Source organism: Marmota marmota, unplaced genomic scaffold (genome assembly GCF_001458135.2).
Source record: "Marmota marmota marmota unplaced genomic scaffold, marMar, whole genome shotgun sequence".
Taxonomy (NCBI): domain Eukaryota; kingdom Metazoa; phylum Chordata; class Mammalia; order Rodentia; family Sciuridae; genus Marmota; species Marmota marmota.
The window spans coordinates 15,121,815-15,143,380 of record NW_025999977.1 but is presented as its reverse complement, the minus strand read 5'-3'; the positions used below and the strand labels follow the sequence as shown (position 1 = coordinate 15,143,380).

Below are 21,566 nucleotides of genomic sequence, written 5' to 3'. Positions count from 1 at the left end.
CCTAAAATTATTTTTCCTCCCTACAAATTTATCAAATAGGCAATGATGGTGTCAATCTCAAAGCAAGTATTTTTCTAAACCTGTATATAAAACCTGATTGGATCTTATTAGAAAATTGAGCAGCTCCTGCTTTAGAATTATTAGTGTGTATCTCTTCCAAGTAATTAATTTTTCTTCATATGTATTTGGAACTACATTCCTAGCTCCATGGCGGTGCCAGGATGTGAGAAGTTGGTGTTTTCACGATGATTGACTTCTCTGGCACCCCAGCATAAGACTGAAGCTACGAGAATAAATTTCAAGTGAATTGTTATTTAGACTAAAAAGATGAATTCATCTCTAGGCCAGTGCATTAAAATGATCACTTATGGAAAGATATATATATATATTTATAAATGTAGGAGATATTCATCATTTTCCATGGATTTGAATTTATACAGGCCAGGGGCCTATTGTTTTATTCTAAATGTTCCTGTGTACTTCCTAAGGACAGACTGCAAATTAGAAACAATTCATCTTGTTCCATTCCTAGGTCTAACATGATGATTTAAGAAGCATTTCTCAGTAAATCTGATAAGCCAGTACCTTCAAACTAAAGCACCAATTGGGCTGTTGGTGTTAACACAAAGCTGAGTTTCCAACGGAGTGGGTAGAGGGTGTATATATAGGCAATTCTGTTAGTGAACCCTACACTTTCTTCTATCGTCTTAAAATCTTGCATAATTCTGTTTATTCTGGGGGCAGGGTGCAGAACTGTAATTCCCTTTATGCAATAGTGGTGCCCCCGATAGATAGCTGTGTACTCCCATTTGAGCCAGGAGAGAATAATGCTAATAATTCATTTAAAAAATAAGGCAACAGACATCCTCCTCACCAGCTTCCTTTCACCCAGCAAGCTCTGAGATATCTTATCAGAATGAAATTTTCCCTAGTGAGTACACATTATTTAATTATTAATTAGAATGTGTCAAACCATTTGGGACCAGGTGGACATTTTTTTTATCTTAATATGCCCTAAGGGGTAGTGCTTTTATTGTAACCCTCTTGGTATTTATACTTAAGTTTATTCACGATAGTATTTTTTCTGCAAAGTGAATTGCTAATATTTCTTAACACTCAAGCTCTAACTTTCCTAGGACATTTTATTTTAGTTTATATTTTTTATTAGGGCATTATAGTTAGACATAATTAAGTCCATTTTGACAAAATCATATGTGCTGGAATCTACTTTATTGCAGTCCTCTTCCTCCCCTATTTTCCTTCTCCTGCTTCCCCGCCCCCCATTCTCATTCCTTTACTGATCTTTTTCTCTCATTTATTTTTCATTGGTGCTTTATATCTATACACAAAGGTGACATTCCCTGTGGTGTACTTATGCATGCACATTATGATAATTTGTTAAATTCATTTTGCATTTCCTCCCCTTTCCCTTCCCCTGTATCCATCCCCTGCTTTCACTCCACTGATCTTCCCTATCTTTATGACTTCTGACCCCACCCCCACCTTCTTTCCCTTATTGTGCCGTAGCTTCCACTCATGAGAGAAGCATTCAGCCAACCCTTGATTTTCTGAGTCTAGCTTATTTCACTCGCCACCATGTTCTCCAGTTCCATCCATTTACTTGCAAAATACCATGATTTCATTCTTCTTCATGACTGAGTAAAACTCCACTGTGTATTTATACCACAACTTCTGAATCCATTCTTTTATTGATGGGCACCTGCACTGATTCCATAATTTGGTTACTGTGAATTGTGCTGCTATAAACATTGAAATGGATGTATTGCCATTATATGCTGATTTTAGTTCTTTGGGATAAATACCAAGAAGTGGGATAGCTGGGTCATATGGTGGTTCCATTCCTAGTTTTCTGAGGAATCTTCATATTGCTTTTCAGAGTTGTACTAATTTGCAGTCCCAGCAACAATGTGTGAGTGTGTTTCCGCCTGCATCTTCACCAGCATTTATTATTATTTGCAGTCTTGATAATTGTCATTCTGACTGGAGTGAGGTGAAATCAGTGTAGTTTTAATTTGCATTTTCATCATTTCTAGAGAGATTGAACATTTTTTCATAACTGTTGACCATTTGCATTTCTTGTTTGAAATGTCTGCTTAGTTCTTTTGCTCATTTATTGATTAGTTTATTGGGGGTTTGTTTGCTTTGGTGTGTTTTTGAGTTCTTGTTATATTCTGGATACTAAACCCTTGTTAAAGGAGCAGCTGGAAAAGACTTTTTTTTCCAATTCAATAGGCTCTCTCTTCAAGCCCTTAACTGTTTCTCTGTTTTGCAGAGGCTTTTTAACTTGATGCCATATCAACTTGTTGATTCTTGGTTTTATCTCTTGAGCTTTAGGAGTCTTGTGAAGGAAGACCTATATGATGGAGTGTTGACCCTGGGTTTTCTTCTAGCAATAGCAAAGTTTCTAGTCAAATTCCTAAGTCTTTGATCCACTTTGTATTTGTCACCATTATTTAATTAATGTCCCAGGTATAGAGATGAGGTGGTTGTTGACTGTGAAACTTGTCCTCTTCACTTTGATACTAGATCCCTACCTCTCACTATGCGCCATTCTTCTACATACAGAGATCCAGTTTTCCTAGCACCATTTGTTTAAAAGGCTATCTTTTCTTCAATATAAATTTTTGGTACCTTTGTCAAGTATCAGGTGGCTGAAATATGTGGATTTGTTCCAGAGACATTTTAAACTATTAAAATACTTGTGGTGTTTTCATGTTAAGGAGGCTAGCACCTTAGTTTAATGACTATTTGGGGTTTAAAAAGGGTGTAAGACTTGGTCTTACAAAGATGAATAAAACAAAGTTCCTTCCCCAAGTGACAGGGAATTCAGATTCTATCTTACAATTTCATAATCCACTCTTATACTGTTACACTTTTTGATGTGTAAATTTTTATTTATGGCATAAAGTTTTACTAAACAGAATGACCACACAGTGAAGAGAGGTAACTCAAGTGAAAACTTAGATTTTCAATTCCATTTTCTTTGAAAGTGAAAGAAGCATTCTTTTATTTTGTAAAGGCGAATAAAAACAATTGATTTAGAATTTCATTTTATACACAGAATGCAGCACTTCTACAGTAATATAAAATCAATCTGAAAGTTAGCAAAAGCAGAACAAAATTTAACGGACTTTATTGTTTGGCCAAGATGGATTTAAAATACGCTTTTGGTTTGATTGTGTAATTACAGGCTGTACACAGTGGTATGTAGCTTAAGAAACCATTTCATAAAAATTATTTTAGGTACAGAAATTTATTATATTTACTTCGGTTTCTGAGGTATCATGAACTGATAAATACTTTGAGAGTTCATGGGATTTGGTAGGCAGGGATGACCACTTTAAACATAGTGCATTGGACATTTGATTTAGGTGAGGGAACCAACTTCTGTCAAAATGCCTGTAATTACTTCTGTTAGGTAATATACATCAAGTTCTCTGTTATCACCCAAGAATAATGTCAACTGCATGAATAGCTATAACTTTAAATGCCATGAATATTTCATTGGGCTTCCCAATTATCCAGAAGGGAATCCAGGAGAAATTCTAGAAAATGTGATATGTCAAGAGCTTTGTAATGTTTTGAACAACCAATTAAAAAAATAGAAAATAGCTCCTTTGAAAAACTAAAATTAGACATTAACAAGCCAGGAGAAACTACCACTTGCCTGTGTCCATGTCTTCGAAGCCTGTGGACTTTCCTGAGACTAGGGTTGTAAGATGTTTGTGAAAATTTCCACAGGTTGCACTGTACTTGTTAAGCCCACTAATGACTTACAGATCCAGGCACATGGCTTGAGGTGGCTTGGTTGTTGTTGACTGTGAAACTTGTCCTCCTCACTTTGGCTGATTTTGTTCACCTGAGGGTACCATCAAGTGCACTTTGAAGTTGATGCACTTAGGAAAAATAGTTTTGTTCCTTCAAGAAATGTTATCAACTGAGTGATGGGGTACTGTTCAGGCATAATGATAAGAAGGTTCAAATCAAGTAGATTGGGGCTGGGGTTGTAGTTCAGTTGTAGAGTGCTTACCTAGCATGTGTGAGGCACTGGGTTCAATCCTTAGCACCACATAAATAAATAAACAAACAAATGTATTTTAGAAAGTAAAACAAGTAAATGATGGATGTTGATCAAATTGCTGAAAACAACAGCTTAATCTGGTCTTCATTTTTTGTCTATGCAATAAGGAATATTTATAATGCTGCTGTGGTGGTTTTTGCTGGGGCAGACCTGGGGTTGAGTTTCAGAATTGCAACATACTAGCTTTGTGGCTTTGAGGAGTTACATTATATTTCTAAACCTACAATCTTTGATCTATAAAATGAAGATAATAATGTCTACCACTTAGTTTTGCAGTGAAGATCAAATACGTTAATGCATGTGAAAAATGCATGTGCCTTTTTAGCAGAGTGCTTGATACACAATAAATTAAAGTTATTAGCCATTATTTGTGTCTTCTGATTTGCCTGCTTGACCAAATTGACTACTCTGCTGTTGCCTAGTAACTGTTTAGCAAAGATGAAATGATGGAATCCTTGTGAGGCTAGCAGAGCCCAAATGAACCTCAAGGTCAGCTGAAATTTTCCTGGCTAGAACTTTCTCTCTTAACCACACTATTTTAAAGAGTCTTTCAAATCAAAGAACAGGAAGAACACAGTGAACACATTCAGGTTAACTTGTGTGGTCTCAATTGAACCAACTTTTAAGATTTATGTCATTTCAATTTTATTAATGCCTGTAGAAAAAAATAGCCTGATACTTCAAGTTCAATTAGCATACCATAGATGCTTCAACATGGTAGTTCTTCAATAATTCTTGATTCTTTTTTTTTTTTTGCCAGTGTTCACTAATAGGTTCATAAGAATGACAACAAATAATATTTCATTATATAAGATTAAAATTGGAGAACTGTTTTTCCTTAATCTGGACATTTTCTTCAGTGAAGGATGTTTTTAAGGATTCAATGTTTGGGAAAGACTCTAAGGAGGTAAGGAGATATTCTTAAAGAATAGTACTTCTAAATATAAACCTGCTTCAGATGAGCATGTTTAATGGCTACAAACAGTTGTGCATCTGTCACATAGGTGTGCCTTATTCCCTTTCTCGAAACACTGCAATGTAGTCTCACATGTTTTCTGCTTCTTTATTGGTAGGTATTCCATAAATGCTTAGTGAATAAATAAGAGTAGCCAAATAATATGCTTATACCTTTAGAAATCCTATCTTGGCCCCCTTTCATAGTTCTGACAGTAGTAAGGATAATCATAAAATGCACAATTGTGAACCAGAAATTATGGATGTTAGTGTGTTAAAGGTCATCAACTTCAGTGTTCTTATTTGACAATTAAAACCCAATGCTTTTGGAGACCCATAGCAATTAGGTCACCTGATCTTGGATAGGAACCTTTAGAACTATGAGCCAAAGTAAACCTTTTCAGTCATCAAATACAATAATTAAGTGCTTCAACTATTTTATTATAATGATGGAAAGTTGACTATAGCAGTATCCAAGGAGAAGATGCACAGTAATTGTGCTTGTGTCTACAAGGAAGGCTGGATACTGGCTCAGGTCTGGGAGAAGGGGATTGAAGAATGTTACCATGTGGCTCTGCCCCTTCCAGACCCTTCTCCATCCTTATCCTTCTTTTCAACCCTTGCTCTTTGCTGTTGACTTCCACATTTAAACCAAAACTGTAGATCACTTTTCTGAGCTCCAGATTCATTTATGCCATTGCTTTCTCTCTGTTGCCCTAGATGTTTGGTAGAAATAGTAAACCTAGTATGAACAAACTAGAACTCTCAATTTCAAACCCCACTCCCGCGCCTTCTCTAAGACATCATGTGATTACCACTCTCCCAAACTGTTCATGCCCCAAATGGCAGTTACTGTTGATTGTTACTTTTTTCTTAACACCTCACATCTTGTTCTATCCATATGCTTAGTTGGCCCTACCTGCTGGAGACTTATTGAATCTGGCTCCGCTCATCTCCTGCAGAGGCTCCCTCAGTGATATTCTACCTCCATTCTTGTTTCTCTGTCATCTACAGAGAAAACAGGATGCCAATTTTAAAAGTATAAGTAAGGTGAGATGTTGTTACTTGTATCACATCTTCCCTTCCCCAAGTGCTCCCTACTGCAAACAGTGCAAAATCCAAGTTCTTCAAATTGCCTCACCCAGGAAACAAATCCACCTTCCCTGTTTTTTCTCCTGTCTCCTCATTTCCTGAAACTAACTTCAAACCCTCCAGCCTTCTTTCAGTTCTTTGAATGCCTCTGGTTCATTCTCAGTTTGGACTCATTACAAGTTATGTTCTTGCTGCTTGGAAAGTTCATTACCAGTAATTTACCTTCACATTTGGACTTAGATGCCCTAGTCTTCACTGATCTAGGTGTAGGCTGAAGCAGAGTGGCATGTTTAGAACAGCTCTCTGTGTGTGTGTCTGCGCGTGCCCACATGCCTGTCTACCTGCCTTCCCAAGTACAATATTTCTCAAGGAGGAGGAGCCATATTTGTTTTCATGAATTGTATCTAGCACACAAAAGAGTGCCTAGATCATAGTAAGTGCTCAATGTCTTAACTCAAAGATTACAAAGCACAACAATTATAAACACACCCTAACAGCTAACTTACAAAATATATGCCAAAATGTGTAATATTTCCAATTGTTTACCTAAACTAACATATTCATTTTAAATAACCACTCAATGTACAAATAGTGGTTAAAATTTTGCAAAAATTTCCTCTCCAAATATAACGATTGCTGCATTATTGCACTGAGTTTGTTTTGCCAACTATTGTTTGCTAGCCAGTGCAGAGTGTATACATAGGCTAAATCCAGAAAACTTTTATGAATTCCCAGCTGATGGAGTTCAAATTATTGATGTTTGTGCCGTTTGATAAAATTTATTTTTATTTTTCTGAAAAGTAAAATGGCAATATAGAAGTTGGTAGATATAGGCTTTTAAAACGGCTAAATATACATAAAAAAGCAAACTAATTATGCTAAGAGAAAATAACATTTTTATAGGTTTTACTGTCTTTTGAAATTTTGCTTTTTGCATATTCCCTTCCTTATGCATTCATTGACAATACCAAACAGGATGCACTTACAAGGGGGCTACGTACATTAAAGAAAATTGTAACACTTGTTAAAATGACATTCATTTTTATCCTCTGGCATTAGGAAAAGGCAGTTATTTTCTCTGGGAAATGACAACAATAACAAGCAATGTAACAGTGGAAAGTAAGATACATTTTATCCCTGAAAAGCTGTTAAAATGGTACTCATACTAAATAGCTCTTTAGAGTTTGAAATATTTTCCACGTAGTCCCTAGTTCTTTAGCCCAATTTATTGCTACTTACCTGCTACCTCCTATGTGGGATTGACACTTTCTGAGAAAAAGAGTAAAAGTGAACACAATTTTAGCGCATTAAAAAATTCCTGTACAACACACTTCAGTGAGATTGCTTGCTATTGTGTGTTCTATAGATGGAACTTTGACCGCATTTTGAGTTAACTGTTTCAAACTATCCTGGGAACACAAAACTTGCAGTAACTCCCAGGGTAGTTGGGAACAGAATAAGGAGGGCATTCATTCATTCAACAATGTTATGGAACATCACCTAGCATATAGCACTGTGGTGGTCATAGGGGAAACTTGGGGGAAAAAATATAAGGCAAGGCCTTATCAGATGGGGTCTCCATCTTATACATAGAAGGAAATCAAAGCTGTGACAGACAGGTGTCAATGCTCAGTGTCCCAGACCATTTTCTGTTGCTGTAACAGAATACCAGAGACTGGGCAACTTATAAAGACAGCACATGCATTTCTTATCGTTCTGGGGGGCTGGATAGTCAAAGAACATGGTCCTGGCATCTGCTCAGTTTCTGGTGAGGGCTTTCTTGCTGCATTATAACCTGGTAGACCACATAGTGAGATAGTACAATCATGCCAGAGAGAGCTCTTTTACATTAAAGCCACTCCCTTGACAATCCACTAATAAATGAATGATCCATTTATTAGTGTTCTACCCAATCACCTCTCAAACTCCATTAACGTGTGACTTTGAGGATTAAGTTTCTGACACATGACAGTTCAGGGGATGCGCTGAATCCACAGCAGCAAGGATCAGGTCAACAGGTGGGTGGTAGCAAATACCCAAAAAATGCCATTAAAAAAACTCATTTGGGACAAGAGAACCTTGAACAACTTTATAGTGTTTGTTTATAAAAGTTGGGTCATAGACTGACATTTTTTCCTGATATCAAATTGATTTCTATGTAGATGGTCAGTTTTAAATGTCCATTTACTCTTTCATAGAAAATAATAAATGGAGAAAATCAATACTGTTTCAGGAAATATAATACTTGCATGGCATTGAAGCAGAGCAAAGAGCACTCATGATTTTTCTGTCAAACTATTCTTGGTAAATGGCTCAGTCTTTCCAGACTTCATTCTAATTAAAAGAAGCAAGACAGAATTTTTTTTTCCTTGCCTTGAAGTGACAGATTTTTTCTCTTCATGATGAAACGCACCCTGTTTTGATGTGGACCACTGCCCACAGCCGTCCTCAGACTGTTCTCTGACGGCTCAGATTCCCTCACTCGGTGCTCAATTGACACCTGCCTGGCACAGTGTCCCACAGCTGTGCTCGCTCCTGCTCCCTCAGTAGACCTTCTCAGGAAGAGACTAGGGAGAAAATTTCCAGGTGAAGTTTAAATTTCTTCCAGTGGCTATTTATAACCAAAAGGAACTTCATTTGCCTGAAGCAGATTAGGGCACTTATATTGTATTCCAAGACTTTAGTGGTAGACATGGTCTACGTTTTGCATTCTTTCTACAACTGTTTCTCTGTCCATGTCTCTCAACTTCCCCTACTCTGTCTTAGTTCTTTTAGGATACTATAACAAAATAAGACTGCAAAAAATTTGTTATATTAATTACCCATATAGTTCTGCAGGCTGGGAAGACTAAGATCAAGGCACCAGCAGACTTGGAGTCTAAGGTCTCATTCCTTATAGATGGCACCTGGTATGTGTCCTCACTTGGGAAAACAGCAAAAGGTCTCTCTCAACCCCCTTTTGTAAGGGCCCTAATCATCTCCCACAGCCCCCATCTCTTAATATCACTGTGGGGGTGGGGTTTTAATATGAATTTTGGTAGGGACACAGATATTTACATTGTAACATTTTAACTCTCAGGGCTGATGAGAACACATCTCAGATTCTCTTATTGAAATTACTTAAAAAGGTTGAATCTGACATTAGTTGAGATCCTCCCCAAAGTTTCCATTCAGTATTTAATGTGCCACAGAATGATTTTCACATAATACAATAGAATTGGTGTTAGCTTCATGTAATTACAAACTTTCTTTCCTGAAATGATCAAAAGGTATAGACTTGTAGTATGAAGTCACCTGCTTTTGGGGCACTGTGTATGTAACTGCTTGATTTGTTCATTTTGTAACATTTTATTGGGCCAGGCACTGGGACTATGTCATGCAACAGAGTAGTAAAAGGTCCTTGCCTTGCAGAGTTTATATTCTTTGTAGAGACAGACATTATACAATAAAAATAAGAACAACCTAGTTTACATGATAGGAGTTTTGCCAAAAAAAAAGTACAACAGGGTCAGGAGATGAGGTGCGGGGGTGCAGGTGGTGGCAGTTGGTGAATAGTTAAATGCAGAGGACTGGCTGTGTCTCCCTGAGATCAGTTGAGATTTCGGGAAGATTTGTGGAAGATAAGGAGGTCAAACAGCTGACTTGGGGAAGAGCATGTCAAGAAGAGGGAATGATTGAAGCAGGGTTGCTGGGGCAGAAGCATTCCTGCAGTGTTTCGAGAATACAAAGGAAGTCCTGTGACTGGAGCAGAGCAAGTAATGACCTGAAATCAGAGACGTTTTCAGGTGATCAGATCATGAAGGACGCTGCTGCCAAGAACTATTGCTGGGCTTGCAAAGATCTGACTTAGAAAGAAAACCCTGGATACCTTGTGTTTGAAACAAATTGTGAGTGATTTTAAATCTTGGGGAAGAGGAGGCAAGAATGCAAGCAGGGACACCTGTTAGATTCCTGTTTGGAGGAATATTTTGGAGATAGACAACACAATTTTCCAATGGATGGGAAACAGTGTGAGAGAAAGGAATCATGCATAATACTAAAGTTTTTGTTAAAATGAATGCTCAATAATCAAATAGTCTACAACTAGGTCTAACTAGGAACATCCAAGAAAAGCACAAGGTTTTAAAACCATAAGCAGTGGAGGAAGGTGACAGGACAGAGCTCTGTTTCAAGCTGCTGTCACTTTCCCCTTTCTGACTGGGTTCTAGAATGTGGATCTTCTCAGCCAGAGTCTTAGCACTGCTTTGCTTCCTTCTGTCTAGAACTCATTTCTCCAAGATCTTTGGTGGGTTTATTTGCTGGTCACAGTCCTAAGGGAGCTCCTCCTGGGCCTTCTTCCCTACAGTGATTCTCTTCTGAAATTGCTCTATCCTACTACTGTTTAGTTGCCTTTATTGCATCTTTTGCCTTCATAAGATATCTTATTTGTCTGCTTTTATTTTCTGTCTTCCCTACTGCAATGTAGGTTCCATGAACACCCAGATCTTATCACTCTTGCTTGCAACTATGTCTCCAGTACTGGTCGGGCATACAGCAGATAACTATTGGCTGGAGACCTCTTTTAATATTGAAGAATCAAGTATTCATTAACCCCTTCAGGAAACACTACCAGTCAGTATGTGGGGGTTGTAGTATTTTCATTTAGCTTACTCGGGCAAATGCTGAAAATAAACAACACTATATGATCTGTTGACAAGGAGGAAAGCTGAGAACATATAGAGTGGGTGGAATTTAACAGTTTTAGAATTATTGCCCTTCAGAGTTAAAGGGACCAACCTAACAGTGTGTACACAGGTAAAAATCTTTGCAACATCTCATTAAGCTTTCTCGGAACACCTCTAAACTATGTGAGACACATCATTACGCAAAGCAGTATTTCCCCATCTTTGGCATCCTAGTTATAAAATGTTTTTTAATTCTGTAAATAGAAGAACAGGGAGAGTTTGACCAGGCAGAGTGGCACGAGGAGGGTATACGTGGTCAGGGCAAGCTCTGGGAAGAGGCAGATCTAAGAACTCTAGGCCAGTGAGAAACTGAACAGATTTCACTATAGGGAAAGAGAGAAATGAAATAACTCTTTCATTTCTCCTTCAGGTTAGCATAGAGAGAAGGGACTGAGAGGAGTAGAATTAATAAATAGTAGAGGTAGGCTTGGTACCAATTTTTAATTCTGTAGGGTAATTAAAGTTCCATTAAAAAAAATCCTAACTGTTCCAATAAAGCACTCTGAATTATATATCCAGACAAATCTGAAAATGCTGATTCCAAGAAGGTGTTTTTAAATAAGAAAAGCATCAAATTATAGTGAGACATGTAATCACTTACACTTTCAGAGCTAATATGAATTGTAAGTAGGAAGCTGACCTTAGCTTGCCTGAGGAAGAAAGAGAAACACTTTTGTCAGAACAGTCATGATTTTTAAAATGTACTGTTCTGAAATAATTTCCTTGGGAATGTGTTAAAGCCTTTGACTGGTGGGATTAACCTGGAACTAGTTCAAACCATGTCTATTGAGCTTGGGGTTTATTGAAAAGATTGCCTATGAAATGAAAATCCTGTGGCTGTTGGATCCTTATTGAGAGAGACTTGGTCCATTTTGTGCTCCTATAGAATACCAAAGGCTGGGGAATTTATGGTGAACGTAAATTTACTGGCTTAGAGGCTAGGGTTGAGTGGCAGGCATCTAGCAAGAATATTCTGCTATATAATTCTATGGCTGAAGGGCAAGAGGGGGTCAGGCACCAATCCCACTCATAAGTGGGGGAGACCTCATAGCCTAATCACCTCTTTAAGGTCTCATCTCATTAACATTATGATAATTAAATTTTAGCAAGAGTCTTGAAAGGGACATTCAAATCTTAGCTCTTAGCCACAGAAACTTGTACAATCATAATACTATTATAGTCTTCGGAATGATTTTTCTCCTTTCCACACCATAAAAATCACTGTGGTTGGTATCTGTTAGAATGGACCATCATCAGATTTATTTTCTGCTCTAAAATGGAAACATGAGAGTTCTCTTATCCAAGCAGATTAAAACCACTTGGAAGTTTGACAAACCTTAGACGGTTTTAACTACCAATGGTAAACCCTTTATATATAGTAATCAGGGTCATTCATGAGAGATTGCAAAGGTGGACATTTCCCTAGTAGGAGAAAGGGTGCTTTAGAAACCAAAGGGAAGAAAAGAGTGTTTAATATTTTCAATAGTGGAGGGAAAAAATAGAGCTCCTTTATACAACTGAATACATTTCAGGTAAAATGAAATGAAATTAGATATTGTTTGAGGAAAATATCAGATGATTATAAAGATAAATCCATTAAGAATATCTAAAAAGAGAACTTAGTGTTTAACTATCAGGGTAAGAAGCTTGACATCATTTCATTATTAGAAGATCTAAGATGGGAATCATTGTGGTGCCTTAGCAATGGAATGGAATATTTTGAATGTATTTGACAAATCTTCGGGGTTAAGATCCAAGTTCACTACTCTCTGGGCTATAGTTCTCTCATCTGCAAAAGTAGCTTGGGGACTGGGGGTTAGTATGGAATAGAAAGGCTAGGATACAGTCCACCTCTAAAATTGGAATAATTTAGAAGATAGAGAAGCTAGTGGAATTCTTCGGCTAATTTCTGATGCTTGTTGCAAGAGCTGCTGTGAACATTTTACACATAGGCTCAAAGAAAAGTGAGATGCATGGAGAAAAAATGGCTTCTGCTTAGAAAGTCTGAGACTTACCCAAAGAACATCTTTAGCATGCATTGAATTTTCATGTTGATGATTTGTTCTTTGCTTTTCCAATGTCTAGTTGTCTAAAGGTTTCCCAGATCCCTGACACAGGACATAACCTGGCCCATCCTTGTTCTCCTCCCTAATAGTCCCTTACTCTTCTGTCATATGATTACTTTCCTTCACTGTATGCAGTAGGATTACTCTTAGCTTCTGGCCTTGGTCTACCCTGTGACTCCCCTCATGCATCTCCAACCTTTCATAATTCCATTGATCCATTGAAGTTCATGCTTCGCCTTTGTAAGAAATGTAGCCCCTGTTGATCTTTATTCTTGTTCTATGATTTAGCACTCAATTTGATATTACCTTGTTGGTTTTATTTCCCCCCCCCCCGTTACTTCCCCCAAGTGGTTATAGCTTCTGGAAGACAGGGTCCTTATTTAACACATCTTACATCTGTGTAGTTTATAGCAGAAATATTTGTCTATTTTGATGCTCTTTTGGATCATCAGCCTCAGAATTCTGAAAGTTCAAATGGCATTTTGAAACATCAGTTTATGAAACTATCAGTCCCTGGTATAAAATATAATGATCAATTCAAATTATAATACATCGTAATGAAGTTTTCTGTTTATCACTTTATGATAAAAAGATTGCCAGTTTTTGTCAGATACTTCAGTCAATGTACTACTGTCTTTCATGTTTGTATGTAGTGAGAGACCAGCTTATTCTATGGTTGTCATCGTGGAGAAAGAAAAGGTTGTAGCCGATATGGTCAAATATGATCTGATGCTCAGGGGACTCCATTTCTTTTTTATCCCACAAGAAGATTCTGTCATTTTTTTTTTTTCTCCTAACATTGAACTAGTACAAGGATAGGAATTGTGATGTGATGTGTGGAGTTTCTTTATCCTATATTGTTTTATTTTAAAAAGTAGTTTGTGCATTTCCTATCATATTACTGGTTATAAGTCAGTCTCAGCTGATCTATGGTGCAGTACAAATAATCCTTGAAATTTCCATAAATTAACAAAATTAACTTATTTTTCTTTCATTCCACAGTTGGGAGATTAGGGACTTAGGGATCCAATGCTGACCTGGCATTATATTTCAGAAAAGTGTTTGCCTACTCTACTCCCATTAAAGGATTATATAATCGGCTCTTTTATTGAATGAAACAACAAACAGCATGAATACTCTGATTTGTGCATGCAGATGAGGTATTCTTATTCCTTCCAGGACAGTGTTTTCATTTGGAGTATTCTTTAGTTGTTAACTAATTGCAAAAGAGGCTAAGAGCCTGGAATAATTAACAGTATCTTCTGGAACCTAGCACACAGCTTGTAATCCTAAAAGAGAACTTGCATTCTGGAAACATGTTAAGACTTGCAATAACTGGTATTCTCTTCCAACTCTAGAACAGCACCTAGAGTAATGTTTTAAGGGGATGAACTCAAAACTTTCTTTACCTTTGCCTTCATTTCTAGTATTTTTCCATTATTTTATGGGTATAAACTATTTCTCATCTATTCCTGCCTTAGCCCATATTTTCGGTGAATGCTTTGGAGCAAGGACTTGGAATTGATCTTTTGTAATTCAACTTTAAAAATGGAAATTAGAGGATGTTTTCCAAACTCTAGAATTTGCCTTTGCCCTCTGGCTTCATTTATTTATTTTATGAGCAGAATACTTTTATTTAAGTAGAGAGGTCATCAAATGTGTAAACTGTAAAGATTTAAAAGAGAAATGTATTAAAGTGACTGAAGTTAGTCACAGAATTAAAACAAATTTGATTTAGTGGCATTTTAAAAGTATTATTCAAATCACGCTATATAGATTCTTTTCTTTTAAATGTCAGATTTTGAGATAGTGAAGTACAGGGGCACTAAGATAAGCTATAAATTGTGAACAAAGGAGAAAATAATTCTATTTTTTTTTCATGGTTTAAATAGAATATTGCTGATCAATTTTTCATTTGGATGGTCCTTAGCAAGTAGTTGTTTTTCTAGAGGAGAGAGCTGGGCTTGCAAAACTGTGTAAATCAGGCAATCTACATTCACATCTTGATGATCTGCAAATCACTTATTCATTTGCTAGAGTAAAGCAGACTCATGAAATCAATAATTTTGCTATTCATTTATGCTGTATACTTGTTGTTTGCCTTTGGAAAAGTCCATAAAGCAGAGTTTTAACATTTCATCAAGCTTAAAAAAAAACAAACAAAAAAAAAAAACAAACTTCTAGCAAATGTCTTCAGTTTCCCTTACCTTCCATTTCTTATATAAAGAATACTCAAGGCCAATCTTCTCTATCCCTATGAGGTCAGTGTGTCCTTATATTAATGTTAATGATGGGGGCTTTCTGCAAATCATTGTGAAACAGGCATGCTGTGTCTACAGCAGAGATGGGCTTAATGGTGATATTTGTGAATTAAAGGCTGGCACCTCCTATGTAAAATAAAATGTTAGCTTATTGCTTTGAAAACACACACACGGAATTGAATTCATCCAAGCAATTCCCATATCAAAAAAAAAAAAAAAAAAGGAGTTTCCATGATAAATTTAAGATCATGGCATAAATACAGGAATATTTAGCCTAACTTCAGATTATCAGGTGCTCCAAGCTCCAAACACTTGCCTCTTAAATGCACTACCCCCCTGCCTTTTGTGATTCAGAGATCAAAGAACATGATCACTGAGAAGGTTCTGCCACTTTAGTATTAACTATGGAAACATGCTTTCCAGGGATTTTTGTGGTGGCATACTTTGCCCTATACCTAAAAGGTTTGTTCTTGAATAATGAATTACTTGCAACTATGTTATTATGACATGCTTGAATATTTTCATTTTATGAAGAGTTACTGTCAATATTCTTCCTAAAAACTGAAGCTCTACTTTCTTCCATCTGCTATCCTTTTTTTTTTTGAGAAGAAGCCATAAACTTTGGGGTTGTAATATGGAACAGAAAATGATGCTGATTCTGAACTTTCAGCATCCATCTGAATTTGTGAAGAATTGAAGACTATCAATTTTAGTTCAGTTGCCTAGTTTGTACCTGAAAATTTGGGTTTATTCCACATGTGGCCAATATAAAAGTTAAAATTTAGCCTAAATTAAAATATTTAGCCCTGTTATGCCTGTCTTCAAATTAGAGTTAATATCTATAGATTTTTGAGAAGGACAAATGTTGGTCTTACCTTCATTTTCCCAGTAAATAATTTATTTGGCATTTTTATTATGACCTTGTTTCGGTTACAGATCACATTTTACAGAAAAGTCTAGTGTATGGGACATATTGAAAATGCAAAATGCATAGAACAGGAAACGATGGAGTAACTTTCTTCAAGATGCTTAATGTTCTAAGGGCTGGTTGGTGTGCAAATCCGGCAGTCTCACCACCTAGAAACTTCTCATACTTCTTACCAATACACAATTGTTAAATTGTTTATAGTTTCCATGGCTTCTGTTGTATTTTTCCTGGGGAATAATTTTTTAAATAACAGACTAAGTAGTCACTTAGTCTGATTTAAATAAATCAAACCAGAAATATCCTGACAGTGCACTGAACAAGACCTGTGTGGATAATCTGAGTTCTTTCTTTTTAATTTTAGAATCAACCTTGTCCTATGTTAGGCAGCTGGAGGCAAGAGTAAGACAGCTGGAGGAAGAAAATCGCATGCTGCCCCAGGTGGGTGACTTCCAGAGCTCATAGCTAGTCAGTGTCTTTGGAGTTGTAGCTTTTTATTTAAAATGTAAAGTCTCAATTACATGTTCTCCTTTAAATGATAGAAGTCATTTTGTAAATAACCATTCATCATGTGGAGTGTGACTATGTTCCATGAGGGCCATCTTGTTATCCACATTTGTAAGTGGTATGCTCAAGGATATGGATGTTTGAAAATAAGGTGAAATAATTTTAAGAGAAAATAGAGAAACAGAAAATAAAGTCCCTTTGTTAGTATTACTCTTATGCATATGCATGTACTCAGTGAATATAGGGAAAGGACTCATTTAAATTAAAAAAATTGCTAGTTTATAAGTGGGATAAACCTGCAGGTAGTTTTAATTTTAATCAAATTAGTACTTTCTAAGATTCTTTGTGCTTTAAGTGATCTTTTTTAGTGCAACAAAGCAATGACAGTAATTGACAGTTTTTACTTTAGAACTTCATTTCTTCCTGGTGAATGTAAAGTGGAACTTTTTCTGGGATCTTTAATGTCTTGTCTATTTCACTTACAACATTGTTTCTGTGTGCTATCAGAAAATATTTTGTTGAGCTGAACTAATCTACTGATGTTAGGTTAATTTCCATGACAGATAAGAAGATAGAATTGTATTCTATTATATGAAATGGTTTTTCTCTAAGCAATTAGTCACTAGCATTGTTTCTGCATTTTGGTGGTTATTTTATAAGTGATGAATGGAAAATGATACCTCAAATATAAGTAATAGTTTAAATATGAAGTCAAAGATTGTATCCCAAAAGGGATTTAAATATTAATGCAAAGACTCTTTGGAAAGACATTTTAGGGGTTTTTAATCTGTTTATAAAATATTTTTGCTCATTAATGGTGACTTGGGCTATCATGTACTGCATGGAAGAATGCCTTTCCCTCTCTTCCATTGGCCAACTAACTGCCTAGAAATCATGAGATTAATGAACCTACTTCTCCCCCTTCTCACTACACGTGGACACAGAATGTGTGATGACAGAAGGGATTATTTGTGTCATGCAATATTACTGGTAGAGGTTTTTCTTCTCTCCTTTCCTTTTTACATTTTTTCTTTGTCTTTTATATTGGGCTAAGAGTGTGGTTTTACTAGGACCCTTGACTGAAAATACTTAATTTTTTTTTAATAAATGGTCACACCATCTCTTAGACAACTGAGAATGTAAAAGATGAGAGTAGAAAAAAAATCACGTAATATTTCTCTTTGAGTGGGAGTTGAGTATCACATAACACTGAAGTGGTAGCCTGAAAGCCATCTTACTAAAAAAACAAGCACAACAAATGTAAAAAAATATTAGAAGATTGATTTAAAAAAAAAAAAACCATAAAAGCGAGTATTAGAATTCTTGAAGGAAAATCAGAAGAGTCCTCAGCTCTACTTAATGTGTGTATGTATTTAAATATATAGTACTTGCATAGTTAAGACTAGGAGAGATTAACTTCTCAGGGTAGTTTTCAATTATGCGCTTTTTCATGCATTTTGCTATTAAGGAAGGTTACTTTTAGTTTTTTTTCCCCCCCTCTGAGAAATGGCTAGGAAGGATTGTTTTATTGAACCTGAAACTTTGTTGATGTGGGATACACCATCCTTATGTATTATTATTACAAAAAGAAAAAAGATATTCATTAAACCATGTCAGATTCTTGCTGATTTCAGAGATGTTAACAATGAGAAAACAATGTTTCAGATTTTTTAACGGCTACCTGTCAAAGTACTTTAATGCAAAGAAAATCCATTGTTTGAAATGTTATTGGACATATGCAAATAACAAAGGATCTCTCAGTTCAAAAAAAAAATTTGTATTGGAGATTGTTGTTTTCATTTACAGCTAAAATATGAGAGAAACACGGGTTCGACTACTTCCATAGGTAGAAACTGACATGAGCACAGCTAGTGAGACTAGGATGCAACACCATAAATGGATCTTAGAGCAGTGAGAACTGTGTGAAGGGAGTCCTTATGGAAGGCTGACTTGGGCCAGGGAGCATTAAGGCATATGCACCTTATTGTTGGATGTTATTGGTACTATGGCAAATAAGGTCTGATGAGATTTCCCTGTAGGAACTACTTCTGACTGCATTCTAGCTGATTTGCAAGGTCAATTCAATTCGACATGCTGACATTCCTGCATAAATTAGCCTCAATATTTGAACACTTGATTTTCAATTATAAGAGCTTCCACTGTGCCTTGATTAAAGGTATTCCTTTTAACTCCCAAGTTTATAAAAATACGTCCATTTGTCTTTGCCAGTTGCATCCTTATTCCTATTTACCCAATCAGAATCCCAAGTATATCAGATATCTTTGGCTATGTCAGGTCCGTTGATAGTTTAGAGTTTAGGCTAATTATTTAAAGTATCTAAAGCATTGCCCTGGAAGAAGAAACATTTTAATGCTTATTTTACTCATTGTGTAAAACTGTGTATAGTGAATAGAAAGTCAAAACTTTATTTTTAAATATATATATTGCTAGAGTAAACAAGATGAGTATAGTGCTTGTGACTTCTTTTTGGTCAGGGGCAAAGACCTGGAGCACAGAGCTCCAGGCACCACCATGGGGACTACTATTGTGTCCTATGAGGTTCATTACTTTATATTCAATTTGTGGACACCACATTTCAACAGTATCCTAAAGTGAAAAGTTTTATTTTTAGAAAATGCAGTATTATTATTTGGAAAAAAAAAAATGGAAGATTTCCTGAACTTAGGGTATTCTTCTTTAAGCATGTAAACTAATGTGAACATCATTTTAAGATCACATTTAAAAATATTTCAGAGGATTGCATAAAATCTCTTTATACACATAATGCTAAAACTGTTCAGACTAGTCAGTTCCACATGATGCAAATTTGATATAAACCCCAAATGAAGACTCTCTTAAGTAGATAGAAATACTTCATAGAAAGCAGTTATAACTTCTGAATCCAATGAAGTAGGGTCATCCACAAAAACATAAGTAGCATTTATTAATAACAGACCTACTGTGGGGGTAAAGTTTGTAGTTTTAAACATTTTTTTGGTAAAAACAAAATAAATACAACCATTTTGTGTATACATTTACCTATAAACACAAACTAGCTTTGGATATAGTAATAGATTTTCAGATTTGAGAAGAACCTTAAATATTACATAGGATAACTCCTTTTTTGAGTCAAGGCATATCATACTCAGAGGTCAAGGGTATCATTGTGAACAGCTAATTAAGGAAGGTCTCAGGCCAAGGCAGCAGACTGACTCCATGGTTTTTCTAGTATATGCACAGTACCCTTTCTGATCATTTCATAGCATTAAGATAGATTCAGTAGTTTAATTATACTAAACTATTTCCATCTTATTGTCAAATTTACTTTTTCCCAATATTGATCTTAAAGACTAACATTGGGCCTGTTTAGTCATCAAAGGTTTGTCAGGCATTTTTCTATTCCTGTCTTAAGGGAAATGTTCTATTTTTCTTAAAAAAAAAAATCTATTACAAATGAAAACAAAACTGCATTTTACAGGGTTGTATTCTCCCTGAAACATTTCCCAGATACTCCAGAGTCATAAAGTTTTATTATACACTCATATATAAATCTGCATGGAAATTTCATGCATAAGATGATGTGGTCAGAGGCCTATCTGTCCAGAGTGAGCTGGAGGCGAGTAGGGAACAGACAGTGGAGCTTTTAAAATTGAAACTTGAAAATTTAAATGATTGTTTAGCCCAAATTCAAAACTCTGCTTAGGTTTCTCTGCTCGTTCCATGGTCCTTTTTAAAAAAAAAAAAAAAAAAAAAAAAAAATCATCGATTTATTCATCCAGATGTAGTAATATATTTATATTCTGTATTTGCAAGGAAGAAATCTATTCAACTAGAAAGTCTTTAAATGGATGATGTACACTATTTACCTGATGTCTTTATTATAAAAAAAACAGGGCTTCCCTTCAAAGATAGCAGTTACTTTTCAGATATAACCCTGAGACATTGTTTTTTAACCATTCTTACCTACTCTATATTGACTTTGGATTTGGCATCATGAAGATGGTTCAAGACATGAACCAAGCAGTTTGCTGCAACTGCAAAGTCAATTAAGTACATTTGTTAAAAGTCCTAGTGGGAAATCTGTTCCCTTTGATCAAATGCCCTGGCATCAACATCTGCTTGGCAAGTACTATGTGTGCTCTGTGCCTCAGAGACCCTTCCTGACACCAACCACCTCTTTGGAACATTTGAGAGCCAGTTTTTTGAAGCTGCCTGGTGTTGTAGCCCTGCCTGAGTGCTGGGGTTCAGCAGACCTGTTTGAAAGGCAGGGAACTGGGATCTCCACGGAGTCGGCCCCTGTGTCGCCATTTCTGTTGTGCTAGCACACACAGAAGAATCTAATTTTAGGAATGGAAATGAAAAATCTCCTCCTCATATGATTTGGTTGCAGCGTGGCCTCACAATGCAGTCTTTCAGTGCCTTGGGAGGGAGGCAAGGCTGTTTCCAGAGCAGTTTCTGAACAAAGGAAAGAACCTGTCACCCATTGCCAGAAGTGCTGAGAGTGGTACACAAGAGCTAAGGAAATTCAGCTTCTCACTTCCATGGCAACACAGCCTCAGTCCAGCATGCCGGGCAGTGAAGGCAGGTTCTTCTCTGACACACACATTCTCCTTATGTGCTTTCCCTTTCCACAGAGGAGATATTTACTGTTTTTTTTTTTCCACTTTTTCGTTTTCACATTTTCTTACTTTATTACCACAAAAAAATATTGGCAAGATATAAAGCCATAAATATGATTCTTTCAGGGTTGGAATGGCTCTGGAAGGGAAACATCAGTAACTGTTGCTCAAAAGAGTAATGTTTTTGGGCTGCTGAAATCAAGTGGTGGTATTCTTCAACTGTTATTTGTGTGGAAATTACCATTCTGGCATACTGAGGAGTAACTTGTGCAGAATTATTTTTTCTCATGAATAGCAACCCTAATTATGTCGTACA

At 36.3% G+C, this 21,566-nt stretch overlaps 1 protein-coding gene across 6 annotated transcripts in view; it reads left to right on the top strand.

Annotated features, from left to right (window-relative positions):
• The window catches only part of Ccdc85a (coiled-coil domain containing 85A), a 170,890-nt gene that overhangs the window by 120,240 nt on the left and 29,084 nt on the right, over window positions 1-21,566 (top strand). For 5 of the 6 annotated variants that reach the window (XM_048804304.1, XM_048804306.1, XM_048804305.1 and 2 more), the window contains exon 3: window positions 16,489-16,565. The exons of the other annotated variant lie outside the window; for it this stretch is intronic. In XM_048804304.1, the coding sequence (XP_048660261.1) occupies window positions 16,489-16,565 (77 nt within the window). The remainder of the gene's footprint in view (window positions 1-16,488; window positions 16,566-21,566) is intronic. 6 annotated transcript variants of the gene reach the window in all.